A 17028-nucleotide genomic window follows, 5' to 3' on the forward strand; every position below is an offset into this window, starting at 1 on the left:
TGGTGGAAGTTAGTGAAGGGTCTTTGTGCCGCAACCTTCCGCCCCTGACATCGGCAGGCGAGGGGAGCATCGCGCCCCGCATCTTGGGGGAGCTTCCAACCCCTGGGGCCCATGGGGAAACCTGGGTTAGGGTATGGCCCAGGGCGCCGACCACTCCGGCCGCGTGGGGGACTCGGCGAAGAGGACGGGCTCCTGGCACGTGCTGAAAAAGTCGGGATCCCAGCAACGAAGTTTCGGGGCAGACAGGCATCGGGCAGTGCCGTCCCAGTCAACAGGACCAGTTCAGCGCACAGAAACCCCAACCAGTGGGTATTAACGAGCGTGCCACGCAGTGGTGAGCGAAACTCTCCGTCCCTGCCCGCGGGAGGCCCCGAGACCGGAGTGTGGGGCTGGGCGCGCAGTGACGGGAGGTACGCCCTGTGGGCTCGCGATCTGGTCCGGCAGAGCTGGGCAGGAGCTGCAAAGGGTCCTTGAGGACAGAGCAGAGACCCGAAGACCGGGTGAGAAGGGCTAATGCCCGAGGGTCTTTTTGCTTGGCCGAAAGGCAGAAAACAATAGTGGCTGGAACACCACGGTGGGGGGAGGCGAGGGCGGACCCCACGAAGCCTGGCAGGTGTGGTGGGGATTTCGGTCGTTCTCAGAATTGCTATGGGAAACCATGGACGGGTTTGGGGTTAGAGAGAGATTGGGTGGACTCAGAGAACTGGAAAATGGCGACACATTCCCTGGAGGAATTTACATTCTGGAAGGGCAGGGCCGGGCCGGGAACAGATAAACCGGTCTGCGCCGAAAGTCTGTTGAGTTATATCCAGCCTCTTTCCATCGTGGCCCAGCCGGCTTGAGCTCTGGGGCGTGTGGATGTAGAAAGTACTATCGAGATAAAAGTGCCAGAGGCAGGCAGCAGCTGCCAGAAATTTCAGTCTCCATAGTCATGCTCCCTTCCCAAACCAGAGAACCAGCTTAGAATCCGGACCGAGGGCCTCAGGCTACCACCTGCAGCAAATGCTTTTTGAGAATGACTGACAGGGGTGGGTCTTTCCTGCGGGAGAACGGGAAAGCCAGGACCTTGAGGATACTATTACTGAGACTGTTTTGAAGTGTTACTTTCATTGTGTTTGGCTGGAGAGTAGGAGAATAATCCAGACCTGCCCCTCTCACGCGATGATTGTGGATGGTCTTGAAAGAAAGGAAGGGAGGGAGGGAAGGAGGGACTCAACTTCACCTCCCAGGAATGCACATTTCCTGTCAGCTTTCTTTTTAGCTATCCCACTAACTCCATTATTGAATGCCCTTTTCCTTGCTGGCATTTTCAATTCTACCACCTTTCAAAGAAGTGAAAGGAAGAAAGTCAACAGGTTTTTATGTCTTCATTCTTTTCATTCCATCTGGAGGGAGGAGAAGCGGGGTGAGTGGCTGTCAGTAGGAGGAGGTGGGAGTTCAGCCACGTGTGGGCAGAGCAGGAACTTCCTGGGCTGGGCAGGCAGCCCAGCGCCGGGCTCCTTGGGAGCCCTGCAGAAGCATTTGCTGTTGGGTTGTTACCATTATCATTCTTTTTTTTTTTTGGCCATGCCTCAAGGCATGTGGGATCTTAGTTCCTGGACCGGGGATCAAACCTATGCCCCCTGCAGTGAGAGCTAAGACTCTTAACCACTGGACCACCAGGGAAGTCCCTCCATTATCATTCTTTACAAGTATCTGTATGTATTAAAAATCCACAGAATCGTATATTTTTGGGTCCTGGATGGGATCTTAGAGAGTCTCCTTTAATCTTACTTTCCAATAAAACCAGATCAGAATGAAGAAACTTGTACAAGGTGGTTTGTGGCAGATCCAGGGCTGGTTACCTCAGGCACATGCTTTCTTTCCAGAATACCGTGATGTTGCTCTAGAGAGGGCTTTGGGACAGTGGAAATCATGTCCTCAGTGGTAGAGTCAAGGCTTTGAACACAAACTCTGCTGTGGACCAGGAGTATCCTTGAGCACATTACTTAGCATCTCTACTTTAGGTTCCTTAAAATGAGGTCATTAATTGTTACCTCATGGGGCAGTGCTGAGGGGTTTTAGGTACAAAGCAGGAGTTCAGTAACTCTTGGTGTTCCCTGACCAAATTAGGAAACTGCTGTTCCTCACTCACTCCCCCTCTTGCTGATACCATTTCTCTCTGACCTCAGGTTCCTAGAGGTGGGCACCAGCCAGCGGCTAGAAACAGGTGAAGCAGAAGGCAGACGACGCCTTCCGAGCCCCAAGCTGGCATTACTGAACAACGGCTGCTGAGCCGAGGGTGACCAGGTTCCTGAACTCTGTGGCCTAGGCTTGGAGAGAACCAAAGATGTTCTCAGCTGTGAAAGAGAATTTGGACAGCAGGACAAAAAAGGAAGACAGCCCCCTGGAGCAGATACCTTTGCCACTGGAGGCCACATCAAACCCTGGGGCCTTTTCAAACTCTCTCCATCTGCTCAGTCACTGGGAGGTAGATAGCCCCAGGAAGGAGCCCAGTCAGCCTTGGGGGCCAGACCAGGAGTGGATAAAGCTAGAAAGAGACATCAGGGAAGAGGTGGTGTTTGACCTGCTGAAGCCAACTGAACCTGTACAGAAGCTGCTCCCTCAGGTGGATGAGGAGGCCCTGCAGGAAGCCGTGAAGGGAGAATGCTGGTGGAAGGCATGGGTGAAGGTGAGGAGACCTAGCGAGAGACAGAGGGAGGGGCTGGGTCCTGGACTCCAGGAGCTCTTTCATCCATTATCCTGTCTACAGAACAAATGGAATCTCAAGAGTGTTCCAAGATAAACAGCACTCAGGAGAAGGGGTTTCAAGGACTTTTTTTCAGACTCCACACCACCCTGGCATCCTTCAAGGAGTCCTTGCTGAAATTCATCAGAGTGGCAGCCTTTTTCCTTTGCGTTCTTCCTACTTATATTCAGTATATACCCCTCCTTTCTCCCCCCACATTGTTCTTCCCTCCTCTCCATCCTTCCTTTCCTGTCTGTACATTAAAGTTGCTGGCTTTGTACTTGTCTTTTCCTATTTCTCCCTTCCTTCCATGTTTTTCTTTTTCTGTTAGTTGTCTGAATCTTGAGACAGGATGTCTGTCTGTCTATATACAGACTCTCTGAATCTCTCCTGTTCTTCCAGAAGCCAGTCACCTCTGAGGATGTGGCAGTGAATTTCAACCAGGAAGAGTGGGAATGTCTAGATGCCAGTCAGAGGGTCCTCTACCAGGACGTTATGTCAGAGACCTTCAGAAACCTGATGTCTGTGGGTAAGAGGCTGGGGTTCCTCACAAGCCCTCTGTCCCAGGCCTCTGGGACATCTTGTTTCCCTGGGCAGGTAGATCAGCTCACAACTAGCTTCGCTGATCCTTGGTTCTATACGTTCCAGGTATGCAAGATCTGGGTTACTAGGCTCAGGGTGAAAGAAGAAATGAAAGCTTGCATGAAGGCAAAGATAAGGCTTGTGACATGACAATAATGTTCTCAAAGTATGCAAATCTGCCTATTCATCCAACTAGTATTTACTGAGTCACTCCTATTATATACCAGGCACTTTGTTAAGAGCTGGCCTTTTGCGTGTCTCCTCCCTGCACCTAAGTGTCCCAGATTATGGCTCTTAAACCAAAGATAACGGAAGAAGGTAGCCTGTTATCCCCATCAGGTGTGAAGGGGCCGAGCCTGGGACTCCAACTCTTCCTCTCCTTCCCACTCCCCAGTCAGAATCTTTCTGTCTAATCCAGACCTGATCGCCAAGTTTGAACAAGAAGAGAAACAGTGGAGAGCAGGTCTCCGTCCCCCAAACGGAGAAGGCCTTCATTCAGGTAAGAATTGCAAAGGAGAGAGGAGGGTGAAAAGGACCCAGGACATGCCTTGGGAGGATAGAAATGACTAAGAGGATCGGGGTCTGCATACCCGCCCCGAGCCTGCATCCTTCCTGCCTGGTCAGACGTGGAGCTGGAAGAAACCTTGACATCATCTGCTCAAGTCCCCTGGCTTCAAGAAGATGAGTATCTAAAGCATTCAGGACAAATGAATATCTTCAGTTCCTAGAGATGGAGAGATTCCATGTCAGTTGCTTGTCAGTGATACCGCCTTGATTAAAAAGTCCTTTCCGGGACTTCCCTGGTGGTCCAGTGGGTAAGACTCCATGCTTCCAATGCAGGGGTCCCGGGTTTGATCCCTGGGTGGGGAGCTAGATCCCACACGTGTGCCGCAACTAAAAGATCCCATATGCTGCAACTAAGATCTGGCGCAGCCAAAATAAATAAGTAAATAAATTTTTCTTTTTTTTTTTTAGAGTCTTTTCCAAAAGAAAAGAAAGGGAAGGGAGATGAGCTTGATGCTGAGTTGGAGCAGGGGAGACTTGTTCTTAAGAGTAGAATAAAGGCTTGAGAGAAATTTAAGTCTGAGCTGACCACACTCCTGGTTTGCCAGGACAGTCCTGGTTTATGCTTCTCATCCTAGCTTGATTGTTAATAGCACCTCCCGTCATTCAAGCGTCCCAATTTGCATGATATATTATGAGGTCACCTATAGGTATCTGGGGTGTCTGGGAGTACGAACAAAATTGAAAATGAGAGGAATTAACACACATGGTAAATCAACTGTACTTCAATTTTAAAAAAAAATGAAATGGATTTCAAGAAATGTGGTTAAAATTTTGATCTCTGATATTTTTGGAAGATTCCAGTTAAATTTTTATTTGCTTTTAATTGGAAAACCCCAAAGTTTATTTATTTATTTATTTTTTTTTTGCGGTACACGGGCCTCTCACTGTTGTGGCCTCTCCCGTTGCGGAGCACAGGCTCCGGAAGCGCAGCCTCAGCGGCCATGACTCACGGGCCCAGCCGCTCCGCGGCATGTGGGATCTTCCCGGACCGGGGCACGAACCCGTGTCCCGTGCATCGGCAGGCGGACTCTCAACCACTGCGCCACCAGGGAAGCCCCCAAAGTTTATTCTTATCTCTGGCCTCTGAGGTCTAAGAGTGAGCGTGAATGTGGCGGGGGGGAGAGGGAGGGCAGAAAGAGGGGAAGTAGCTTGGACTGAGAGCTTGTGTTGGGGTTGTCATGGTGAATCTCGCTATTCTTCTTCATTCCCTACAGGAGACAAGAGAGAGGAATTTCAAGAACAGAGTCAGAGTTTGGGAGATGAGGGAAATAGCGATGACAAGAAGGTCTCCCTTGCTTGCAGAAGAGCAGGCCCATCCTCTGCTCCAGCTGGGTCCCTGGACAGGACACCAGTGTCCCCAGCATCCTGGGCTGGGCCACCCTTTACCTGCCATACCTGTGGCAGGTGCTTCAGCAAGCGCTCCAGCCTCTACAACCACCAGTTTGTTCACAGTTGCGGCCAGTGCGGGAAGTCCTTCCTGAACCCCAAGGACCTCAGCTACCACCGGCGCAAGCACCTTGGGGAGAGGCCCTTCTGCTGCTCGCTCTGTGACAAGACCTACTGTGATGCTTCTGGACTGAGCCGTCACCGCCGTGTCCATCTGGGTTACCGGCCCCACTCGTGTCCCTTCTGTGGGAAGTGCTTTCGGGACCAGTCTGAGCTCAAACGCCACCAGAAGATACACCAGGGCCAGGAGCTGGGGGCTGGAAACCAGAAGCATATCCTGAAGATTCCAGACAACACAGCTGGATTCCAGGGGCTGGCAACTGCAAACAATGCACCAGTGGCCGGGACCCAAGGACCCTCATTTAAAACCACCGGTCCCGAGGCTCAGACCCAGCCATCTATAGACAGGAGCCCGGCACCTGCAACCAAGAACCAGGTAGTCACTGGGAAGGCTCAGTGCCCAGTCGTTACAACTGCAGAGCCTGTGACCAGGACCCAGGCAGCCAACACGAGAACCGCCTGCCTGGATACCAAGTCCAGCTCTCACCCAGGAAAGCCTTCAAGACTCAAAGTCTTCTCTTGCCCTCATTGTCCCTTGACTTTTAGCAAGAAAAGCTGTCTCTCCAGCCACCAGAAGGCCCACTTCACAGAGCAGTCCAACTGCTGCTTCCACTGTGGCAAGTCTTTCACTTTATTCTCTGGGCTGGTCAGGCACCAGCAGACTCACTGGAAGCAGAAGCTCTACTGTTGCCCTATCTGCGACGTCTGCTTTGGGGAGAAAGAGGACCTTTTGGGTCACTGGGGGGGCTACAGGGGCAAGGGGCTCTGCCTGGGCAGTCCCCATAAATGCTGGGCGATCCTGGGTCAGTCGCTTGGCTTCTTTCCCGATGCGCCCACTGTGGCAGGGGAGGAGACGGATCTTTCTCCTGGATCCATACCCTCAGGAGAGGGAAGGAAGGGAGGGGAGAAGGCAGCAGAGGAAAGAAAGCAGATAAGGCAGTGAAGGTCTGGGAATGTAAATAAATGGCCTTTCCACCCAAGGTCTTTCTCTGTTTGGTTTTCCTGAGGGCTAACCTCCAGGGTAAGGAGACTGGGGTAGAGGAAGAGAGAGGTGAAGGAATAATGAAGGAAATACAGAAAGGAAAAGGGACAAGAGGTGGCACATGGAAACTTGTAGTATTATTAATTAGCACCCAGCTTGTTTCTTTGTGTCTGACAGACCATCAAGTAGTAGTTGTTGAAGACAACAGTGGACACTCCAATAGATATGAAGATGGGAGAAAAAAGATGAGTGGGGGAGAGAGTGTGAGGGACCCATCTGGGCCAGATGTAGAAGGGAGGCATTTTAAAGCAGGTGTGTGGCCCAGTTCTCACCCCTTGCTCCCCTGGCACCTCGGTAGGCTGCCTGGGGCAAGATGGAGCTCTGGCCAGTGTTTTGCGGGTTTCTCCCCATCTCCTGTTTTTGGTTAGGGCTCCCCATGTCCTCACTCTGCAGGTCACTTGGCGCTGTCTTGGATGTTTTGGACTTTTCCTGCTCCTTCCCAGCAGGGCTGAGATCTTGGAAGAAACGACCACCATTTGCGAAGTTGGTGTGCTATAATTTGCAGTGAGGAGGTTCCTGGTCTCCAGTTCATGGCAGAGACCCTCTTGTCTGTGTTACTCTGCAGCACAGGTGCCCTCTGATGAAGAGAAGAGCAGCTGCCTGGCTGTAACCAGAGAGGGCTTCCAGATGGAAGATAGACCAAGGAGTAGAAATATGTGGGCAGCATAAAGGGGGAGAGGAAGGAAGGAGCTGGGGAAAGGGAGAGACAAAGTAGATGACAGAAGAGAAGTTGATCCTATTTGGAATTCAGAGCGTTCCTGCAAGTGCAGATTGGAATGTCCCCACAGCAAAGAGGCCAGTGAGTGCAACTTGATGGATGTGACATCCCCGAGGACCAGTCTTTGGGCCAACCAGGCTCTTCTCCACCCTGCCAAGATGCGACATCATTCAGAAGGGGTTTCCTAGAAGGAGGAGAAAATGACTTGAAAAAGCTGTCAACAGTTTCTGTCATGAAACTGTCACACCAGGGAGAAGAAAGCCCTGTGGAGTCATCTGGCCTTGGAGGGGAGGCCCAGGGCAGCTGCTGTAGGGAACAATTGAGAAAGGAGGCCAGCTGGAGTGGGATTCTTGCTTTGGAGCACGAAGGTGGAGGAGGAATCCTCCCTCCAGCCAGGCTCACCAGCCCTTCCTTTCCTTTGGGATTTTGATCCCTCAATAGCCCCCTCTTCCCCTTGCTGCTTTCCTTGTTTTTTTTTTTTTTTTTTTTTTGCTCTCAGCTTATAAGAAAGAGAAGAAAACTTACTTAGCTCTTCAAGAAATTGCCCTGAAAACAAAGAGAAATAGGTGATGAGTGGAAGATGACTAACTCCTCCCACATCCTCCCTGTGGAATTCATAGTCACCCCCCCCCCTTTCCACTAAGGGACCCCACAGATCTCAGTAAGTGGCTCTCTTTATGGATTCTCTGAGGAGCCTGGAGTTGGCCATGTGGACAGAGCAGGAAGGAAATTCCAGCTCTGAATCTTGAGCCCTGGTTCCATCCACCCTCTTTATGTTTCCCACTCAGGGCTGGCTTGATCCCCTGCTGCCCAGTGGTCCTGTTTGCTGCCCCAGCACTGCACCTGCTAGTCGTCCGTGTAGCCAGTTGTAGCAGATGATCAAGGCCACCAGGGGTCCGAGAAATGGCACGATTACAAACAGGGTTATCTTCCAGCAGGGCACCCTCAGGAAGTGGGGATCTGAATTGTTTGCCACAGAACAAACAGGATTAACATGTGTTCCCCCTTGTGTCCCACCCACCCCTCTCCATTTATTATTGGGTTTATTTTGGGTGGTGGAGGGGGGAGGTTCTTAACCTGGGTTCCAAAATAGTTTGTGGATAGAGTCCAGGGAGTTCATGAATTTGGATGAGAAAAGCATTCCATTTTTATTTTCACTAACTTCAAACTGAATTTAGCATTTTCTTACACTAAAAATGTAGCTAACAAACCAGTTATCGGCAGTACCTGTGACTTTATCACCAATGGAAACCACATGCCCTTCAGAGTTGTTGCAGAAATCTCAGAATACTGTTTATCAATATTTTGAAATTACCAAATTATTAGACCTGCTGCTACATTTTATTATTTAATGTATATTTTGTATTTAGTGTATATTATTTAATGTACATTTGTTACTTTATCACAAATTGGTTTATATTTCGAAAACTATTTCAAAACAATGGTTTTCTTTGTAATCCTATGTGTTATATTTTATGTGTACAGTTCAAAACATTCTGGGAAGGGAGGGGTCCATGAGGCTTCATCAGATTGCCAAAGAGTACAAAAAGTTAAGACCTTTGTGGTTTTTTTTTGTTCGTTTGTTTTTTTTTTTGTTTTTTTGTTTTGTTTTGTTTTGTTTTAAGACCTTTGTTTTTTTGAATCCTGTAAAACAAAGATCCTGTTCCTTCCCTTTGAGTTGCAGACTATGTGTGTTGTTTTTCCTGCACACTGATTAAATGCTAGCGTGGAGCCAGGGGCACCTCCAGCCTCAGGAGGAGAGGCTGTTCAGGAAGGCTGCTCAGAGCAGGGACCATCTTATAATTTCTGCAACACCCATTCAACAAATATTTGGGTGCCCTTCTATTGTAGGCATTGTCGTTAGGCACTGGACAATCTGCAGTGAATAAAAAGGACAGAGACCATGTCCTAGGGCCAACATTCTTTTTTTTTTTTTTTTTTTTTGCTGCATGGCATTCGGGATCTTAGTTCTCCCACCAGGGATTGAACCCTCACCCCCTGCAGTGGAAGTGCAGAGTCTTAACCAGTGGACCACCAGGAAGTCCAGGCCAACATTCTAGTGGGGTTTGATGTCTTCACTCTTCCCCCAAGTCGCCTTCCCTGAGGAGTCACATGTAGTTACTCATTCTGTACTGTGAAAACTCCTTCCTCTGTGAGTTGTCGGTGATGTATATGTACTTTGTTCTCCAGTAATTTATGTATATGTATCACCTCCCCAACTAGACATCAAGTTGATGTGCAAAGGATCTGTTTACCTCCCCTTTGTAACTCCTGAAAAAAGAAGTAATGTACATAAAGTACTTGTAATTGCTAGAACATTAACATTCGGGAAGCTGTTACAGTGCCAGGTACATGAAAGCGTAATGTGTTTGCTATTATCTAACCCATCCTAGGTGCAGATGATGACATTCAAAGAAAGAACAAGAGAGGGAGGAAACCAACCAGAAGCCAGGGGTCCTTACGTCCCCAGGTAACAGGAGCCGAGTGAAGCACCAAGCTGACCTGGGGGGCTGGGTACCCCAGGACTTACCAAAAGTCCGGTGGAGATTCTCTGAAAGAACAAATGGAAAGGGATTATTAGTATGGCACTCGAAACAATCTTTTCTCCTCTGAGCCTTTGTTATTTAGTCACTTTAAATTATAAGTGATGCACGATGGAGGAAAGGAAGCTGTAGGATTTTACTTCTACTCTGGCTGAAGGCAGGGAAGAGGAATGAGACTCTATGACTGGTTATAGGAGTTTTAATAGTGAAGTTCCCGCCTGAAGGGAGCACAGGGTATTGGGACAGAGGCAGAGATGGTCTGAGAAAATGACCATTTCAGTTACACCAGAAGACCTGGAGGGAGGCATGGGGAGGGAAGGTGCCTGGAACTCACCCATCTCTGCTGGAAGTTTTCCTAAAATAGAAAAAGGCGACATTTTTAGTTCCAGCTCAGGCACTAGATGGGGCCCCTCCACACCCATTGCCTTGGGCCTTTGTGCAGGTTGTTTCTCAGTAGCCCATGAACTCCCTTAGAGTGAGAAGAGCACCAGATTTGAAAACAGGAGTTCAGGCTCATTCCCTGGCTATTGCCTGGGTTAAATATTGGGTTAAAGAAAGTGGAGAAGCTCAGTAGACAGCGATGTTCACCAATGCCCCAAACGAATCTAAGGTTTTATTACCGCCCCCACTGCTCTCTGCTCCTTTTCTTGCTGGTTCTCAGTTCACAAGGTCACTCCACCCCGCTGGGTTGTCACTTAGTAAATCTAAAGCTACTTCACATCTGAATGAGGAAGGAAGGAACTAAGTTTTTAGTTGAGCAGCTGCTTTGTGACCGGCTCTGTACTAGATGCTTTACATAACACTATCCCCTTTAATCCTCCCATAACTTGTAGGAGGGAGGGTGTTATCTCTACTTGACTCAGACTAGGCAACTGAGGCTTGGAGAGTTCGTCATTGTCTGAACTGGATCTAAACCCAGGCTGGCCAACTCCACTGATCAGGTTCTTTCTGCTCAGCCATGTGGGCTGAAGACCTTTCTCATGTGGGAGAAGAGGTAACTGAGTATCTGGGATGAGGTCAAGGGAAGAAAAGATCCCACCAATATCCCCCCTCATATACTCCAAGCCCTCCTTGCTGCTTTATCCTCTTAGGAATGGGAGGCGGAGGAGAATTGGAGGCCCTGCGGGCTTTAGCTTTGAGAACGCTTGGTGGTGGGGAGAAGTCTCAAAATGAAAGCTCTTGGGCGCAAGAGAGGAGCTTCAGACGGTTGAACCCATGTCCTCAGTGTTGGATGGAAAAGGAGGAAACAACACCTACTATGTGGTAGGGACTTTTACTTACAGTATCTTTATTTAAACCTAGTAGCACAGACTTGCCTGATTCTGAAGCTCACACTCCCCCAGTTGCATGAGCTGCTGTGTATGTTTCAGGGGCCAGAAGATAGGGGTTTAGGCCTGAGCTCTGCCACTTATAAGCTGTGCCAGCTTGAGTAAATCTCTGAACCACTCCAGGCCTCAGTTGCTTCCTCTCTAAAATGGGGCTATTATATATCAGCCCTACCTCATAGGGAAATGAAAGGCCCTATTATCTAAATGATATTTACATTCGGTAGGATGTAAAACTTGTCGTTATGGAGTTCTGAACCCAGAAGTCCCTCAAAAATAAACGTTAGCTGACCAAGCTCCAAGAGGCCAGGGACTTCAGGGGAGGGTCCCCAGCCAGCCACCCTCCAGCCTGTACCTCTGAGTCTGCGCTGCAGGCAGAGGAAGGCAAGGCCCACAGTGATCTGCAGGAGGAGCACAGGCAGAACCGCGATGAGCGCCAGCACTCCAGGGTTGATCCAGTAGAAGGGATCTGAAAGGCAGAACCGGGGGGCCCAGCACTGCGTCATCAACACCCAGCACAGTGCCCACAGCTCCATGAGTCAGGATCAAAGAAGATGACTCAGAACTAACACCTAAGCTTAGGTTTAAAGGAAAAGTAAGTGGTTGTTTCTGGGAAGGGCCAGTGGTTTAGAATGACAGGAGTTGAGGCTGTATACTGGGCCAGTCTTGGAGAGTTCTGAGAACCACGAAAAGGACTTAGATCTGATCCTCAAGGTCACGGGGTACACTGAAGCATTTCATGCTGAGGAGTGACAAGGTCTGATTTACTGACTGCAGGACTGGAGGAGGGGGTCGAAGGCAGTCAATTAAGAGGCCATGGTAATGGTGAAAGTAAAACACATGAGCCTAGGACAGTGGTGGTGGTGTAGGAAGTCAAGGTGAACTTAAATAGGAAAAAAAATACATATTTTCATTAAACTTTAAGCTGAAATTTAGTGTTTCTTTCAATTATGTTTGTAGGCAACACTCCACAACAATATGAACAGAACCTGAGACTTTGTCATCCCTAAAAATCACAAATATTTTCATATCACGGTACAGAAATCTCAAAATATCACTTATGTTCATTTTGAAATGACACTATTATTAGGGCCACCCCATATCTTACTTTAATATTTTGATAACTGTATTTCAGTACAAGTATGTTTTATGCATTTCAAATATCCTTCTGAGAAGGGGTTCATCGACTTTACCGGTACGACAAAAGGGTGCATGACACAAAGAAAAGTTAAGAACCTTTCTTCTGGAGCTTTTGAGAAAGTAAGATCCGCCGGATTTGGTAACTGAGCGGACATGGAGTGGGAAAGATAAACAGACAGGGGATGACCTTTGGCTCTCTGGCGCCATCTATTGCCCATTCTCGAGTCGGCTCAGTGCCCCAAAGCTTTCCCTGTATAATCTCAATGTTCAGGGCCGGCCCTTGACATCTTGTTCTCTGCGTTAGGGAGCTAGATAAAGATACTGCCATCAGGGTAGGCATTAAGTCAAGCAAACAACATCAAACTGGTTTCTTAGGTATAAATACCATCCTTCAAGCTGCGGTTTCAGGCTCTTGTCTGTTACTGTGTTCCCCAGGAGAAAACACAGCCAGCTCTACTTTCAAAGTTCTCATTGGAAGTTACCTGGAGCAACATGGTTTAACAATTACATATTTTAGTTCCTTTTTTTGTACACCTTTTATATTTTAACAAAGGGTTAGGATCACAAAAAGAGAGAAAAAGATATTATGAGACTTCTGATGTAAAGTGATATGAACGAAGTATATAGCATCACCTATGAAATATGCTTGACAAAATAAATCAAACCTGAATCTGATTGTTCATATCCTAATCTATAAGTTTACAGAAAATAAAAGGTATGGAACACTGTGTTAAACAACGTGGGAATGAAATCAGCAAAATCTAGATCGTGGGAAACTCTACAGGGCGAATACCAACCTGTGGATCTTGTTTGGGTTGGATTCAAGCAAACCAACTGTAAAAATATATTTATAAAACAATCATAAAAATGTGAACACAGACTGAGTATTGTTAAGAATTTTTGTTAAATTTTAAAGATGTAATAATAGTATTTTGGTTATGATTTTGTTTTGTTTTTGAGTTTTTCTATTTGAGACATACAGTTTTGAGGATTTAGCAATGACACGATAATGCTTCCTAGGATTTGCCGGAGGAATTCATTTGGGGAGGATGGTGATGAGTGGGGTCTAGTGAAACAGGTGGCCTGTCCTTGGGTCATAACTGTTGCAGTCAGGTGATGGGAACTTGGAGGCTCATTATAATAATCTCTCTACTTCTGTATATGTTTTAAAGTTTCATAATGAAGAGTTTAAAGAAAGGTTTAGAGACAACTAGTAATAAAATCACAAAACTGACAAGAAAAATACAAAGTTAGAAGGAGAGATTAGAAACTCTTTAGAGAAAGAGGTGAGGTAATTACACCTGAAACTTGGCAATCACATAGTTACTGTATTTCAGTCCTAAATTTGTCTCAGCTTCCTCACACTAGGTGGGTGGTCCATCATTAAACTCTCTTTTTAAAAAGACTCTTAGGCATGCAGATTATGAGAAAGGAGAAGAGGGTGGGAATGTGGAAATCCACTGAAAGGAAAACTTTCTCCCCGGGCAGTTCATTTGTTTGTTTGTTTACTTGTTGGGGTGGGGTGGGGATGTACTTGGGGAGGCAGTTACTGAGCCAGGAAGCTACTGAACAGGAATGAGGAAAATCGGAAAACCGGAGAGATCCTCACTATCAGACTTCCTTGCAGGTAAAAATCCCCCAGTGTAAACAGCTGTATGAAGAACATTCTGTGACACACAAAGCTGTTTTCACATCCCTGAGATCCGTCTCTAGAAATAGTGCTTTGTTATCCTGCATACAATGCCGTCTTCTGGTCCCAGTACTGCAACAGTGGCCCTTGAGATACAAAAGTGATCAATTGTCTGATGTTTGCCCAGCAGGTGGGGAGGAGGGAAGGGAAATGACCTGAGGCCCAGGCCTCAGAATATTTTTGTTCCTCAATTAAATAGCAATTAACTTTCAAATCTCCCCCTCCTTGTCCTTGTCTTAACCCCTCGGGGATAAAACAAAAAAATAAATTTCAAAGTCATCCCTCACATAAAGCATAACACGGGGTTTCCCTGGTGGCGCAGTGGTTGAGAGTCTGCCTGCCGATGCAGGGGACGCTGGTTCGTGCCCCGGTCCGGGAAGATCCCACATGCCGCGGAGCGGCTGGGCCCGTGAGCCATGGCCGCTGAGCCTGCGCGTCCAGAACCTGTGCTCCGCAACGGGAGAGGCCACACCAGTGAGAGGCCTGCGTACGGCAAAAAACCCCCAAACAAAAAGCCAAACATACCACAAATGAAATTCTGGAGAAAGGAATCAGTGGAGGTAAAATCTATAGGTAGCATCTCTTTTTATGATTATATTCAGACATTGGTTCTACTTGTTTAATTCCTTGCAACGATGTTTACCAGGAATATATTGTTTAATAATGTTCCTCATCTAATAAAACACCACAAACACATCAAATGAGGAATTCACTGTAATAGGGTTTGACTCCTTAGGAATAAGGCCCTTGTTTATAACAAATAAATGAAAAGACAATCCAAAGCAAAACAAGAAAGGAAAAGGTCCACTTGGATACTTTGATTATCTTTCAGATAAGTAATATTCCCCTCTAGTAGCACAAAATAATCACAAATGGATTATTTTGGATTTTGCTGCCTACATTTTTCAATTTTTCTATTTAAAAATTTTTAAAAGTTCTCTATACGTACCCACAAATGTGCATGTTATATACACACTTTTATATAAATGGATAAATTTTTTGTTCCCTAGATTCTGTAGCTTGCTTTTATCACTCAACAATACCTTGTAAAATGCCTCCAAGCTGTCTGGAATGGCCCTACAACAATCTTTTAAATGGCTGCATGATATTCACTGTATGGGTAACAGTGTTTACTCAGTCACTTCCCTATTCGTGGGCACGGACTCTGATTCTGGCTTCCTTACATCATTACAGAATAATGATGTAACGGACAATGTGAGCATATGAATTCCCAGAGATACTGATGTGCGTATCTCTATGGAGTTAATTCCCAGGAATGAGCTGTTTGGGTTGAAGGATCTCATCTCAATTGAGAGAATGACTGAAGGCTCAAAGGGAGGTCCTGGCCACCCAACAGACAATACCTACTATTATAGACACTACTCACCTTCCACTTTCAATTCTATTGCTGCCTCCTCTTGGTAAGAATGATCTCGGAAGAAGCAGGTGAAACCTCCTTCATCTGAGAACCTTACATTCCGGATCCTGAGGGTCACCTTTCCCTCCCCAATAGTCTCTTTCAGCAGCTCCGTGCGGCCCCGGTATTCAGGCGCCTGTTCTTCATCTTGGTCCTTGCCATTTCGGTAGAGATGAACCACCCTGGAGAAGGGGGGTCGGTACCATCCCACCTCCATGCCTGTAGCGTTCTTTCCTGGAGATATGCGACAGGGCAATTCCGCTTCATCCCCCACCAGCACCCGGATGGGCTGCCCTGGTCCCATTACTCTGAACTGTCCTATCCAAGACACAAAAGAAAAGAAACTGAGCATCAGAGGGAACCTTGACAAACAAACCCTTCATGGGAAGGGCTGCTTCTAAACAGGGAAAGAAGACATTTGATTTTTAAATAGAATTCTAGAGCCAGGGAGAAGCTCAATTTTTCTTAAAGGTCTCTGGTTATAGAGATACCGTGAGTTCCCTGGACAGAACATTCTAGCATGTGGTCATCCCAGCCTTTAGGTCCCACCTTGGAATGTGGTCCAGCATCTTGCAGCTTAACTGTCCCATGGGCCTCCCTGTTCAGTCTTGGCCAACTTGATCCTTCTTCTCCCCTTAGAGGTTTTGCTTTGGTCGTTCCTCCACCACCACCTCTCCATCACTTCTCAGCCCTCTGTATTTGTTCACACCCTGGTCCCAAATTCTTCTCCTCTGAGATCTTCCACCCTAGAGGTGGAGGATCTTCTTTCCTTCTTTCCTCCTTCTTCTTTTCCTCTGTATCTTCAGCCCTCTCTACAGCTCCTGGACCCTGACCTTACATGTTCCCAGTCTTTTTTCCTCCGTGGGATATATCTCCTTGTCAGCCTTGTAGCTACTAGAAGATGAAGCTAGTTTCTCCATTAGACCTGCAGCCACTTCCCGAGGGAGTATATGTTCTGAGCCTTCTCTGTTAGGCAGCTCCCTGAGATTGGGAATCTGTCTTCGGAGAGCAGGGATCCTCTGTAAAAACTTATTAGTGCCTGATAGTGTGAGACAGAACTCTCAAACATGATGAGATGCTACAACTCAACAAACATTTATCATGATTTACCATGGGATAGGCACAACTAAGCATATTATATATACCTTATCTAATTGAACCCTGACAGCAACTCTAAGAGGCTGTTATTATGATATTCCCCATTTGATAGGTGAGAAAGCAAAGTTGGAAAGATAGGTAAGACCAAGTTCAAGGAGAGCCCTGAGTTAAGGTCGCATGATGGATTTGGGTCTCCTTCTGAAGGCTGTAGGGAGGCACTGGCGGTATCTGAGGGGAACCATGTCAGCACATCTATGTTTCGAAAAGATAACTTGCATGGCAACTTGAGGGTGAGTTGAAGGAGGTGAGCCCAGGGAACTAGCCTTCCTGTTCTCAGGGTCTCCCCAGGGCAGGAATAAAGAGAAATCTTACCTGCAGAGCTGGAAGACAGCTGGAGGAGGAAGAGGAGGGAGGGGAGGCAGCTGGGCAGAAAGGAGCTCAAAAAACTGGCCATCTCCACTGTCAGTGGGGAAAGAGAGCCCCTGCAGCAGGGTCAGGCCAACAGAGGCCCTCGGGGTGTGTGTCCCCACGGCTGAAGAAGCCCCAGGGGAGGATCGGGGAGGGCAGAGCTGCCCTAGCCCTGCTTCCTCCCCAGCAGAGTCGCAGCTGTGCTCCCAGGCACAGCCCCACGTTACCCTTGCCAGGCACTTACACAAAAGGGCTACAGAGCCA

At 47.6% G+C, this 17028-nt stretch overlaps 2 protein-coding genes across 2 annotated transcripts; one reads left to right on the top strand and one right to left on the bottom strand.

Moving 5' to 3' along the window:
• Window positions 1-2329: 2329 nt before the first annotated feature.
• Window positions 2330-6554, top strand: ZFP57 (ZFP57 zinc finger protein; the record flags this gene model as incomplete). The annotated part of the gene is made up of 5 exons (XM_082848428.1): window positions 2330-2671; window positions 3131-3257; window positions 3729-3809; window positions 5092-5759; window positions 6543-6554. 5 exons carry the CDS (start codon window positions 2330-2332, stop codon window positions 6552-6554), a joined length of 1230 nt encoding a protein of 409 aa, XP_082704554.1.
• Window positions 6555-7414: 860 nt separating this feature from the next.
• Window positions 7415-16810, bottom strand: MOG (myelin oligodendrocyte glycoprotein; the record flags this gene model as incomplete). Its single annotated transcript, XM_082847859.1, has 7 exons — window positions 7415-7689; window positions 7987-8103; window positions 9674-9694; window positions 10021-10041; window positions 11367-11480; window positions 15229-15576; window positions 16729-16810. The coding sequence occupies 7 exons, from the start codon at window positions 16808-16810 to the stop codon at window positions 7415-7417; spliced, it is 978 nt and encodes a 325-aa protein (XP_082703985.1).
• Window positions 16811-17028: the final 218 nt, after the last annotated feature.

This window comes from Leucopleurus acutus (genome assembly GCF_964270905.1).
Source record: "Leucopleurus acutus genome assembly, chromosome: 10".
Lineage (NCBI taxonomy): Eukaryota > Metazoa > Chordata > Mammalia > Artiodactyla > Delphinidae > Leucopleurus > Leucopleurus acutus.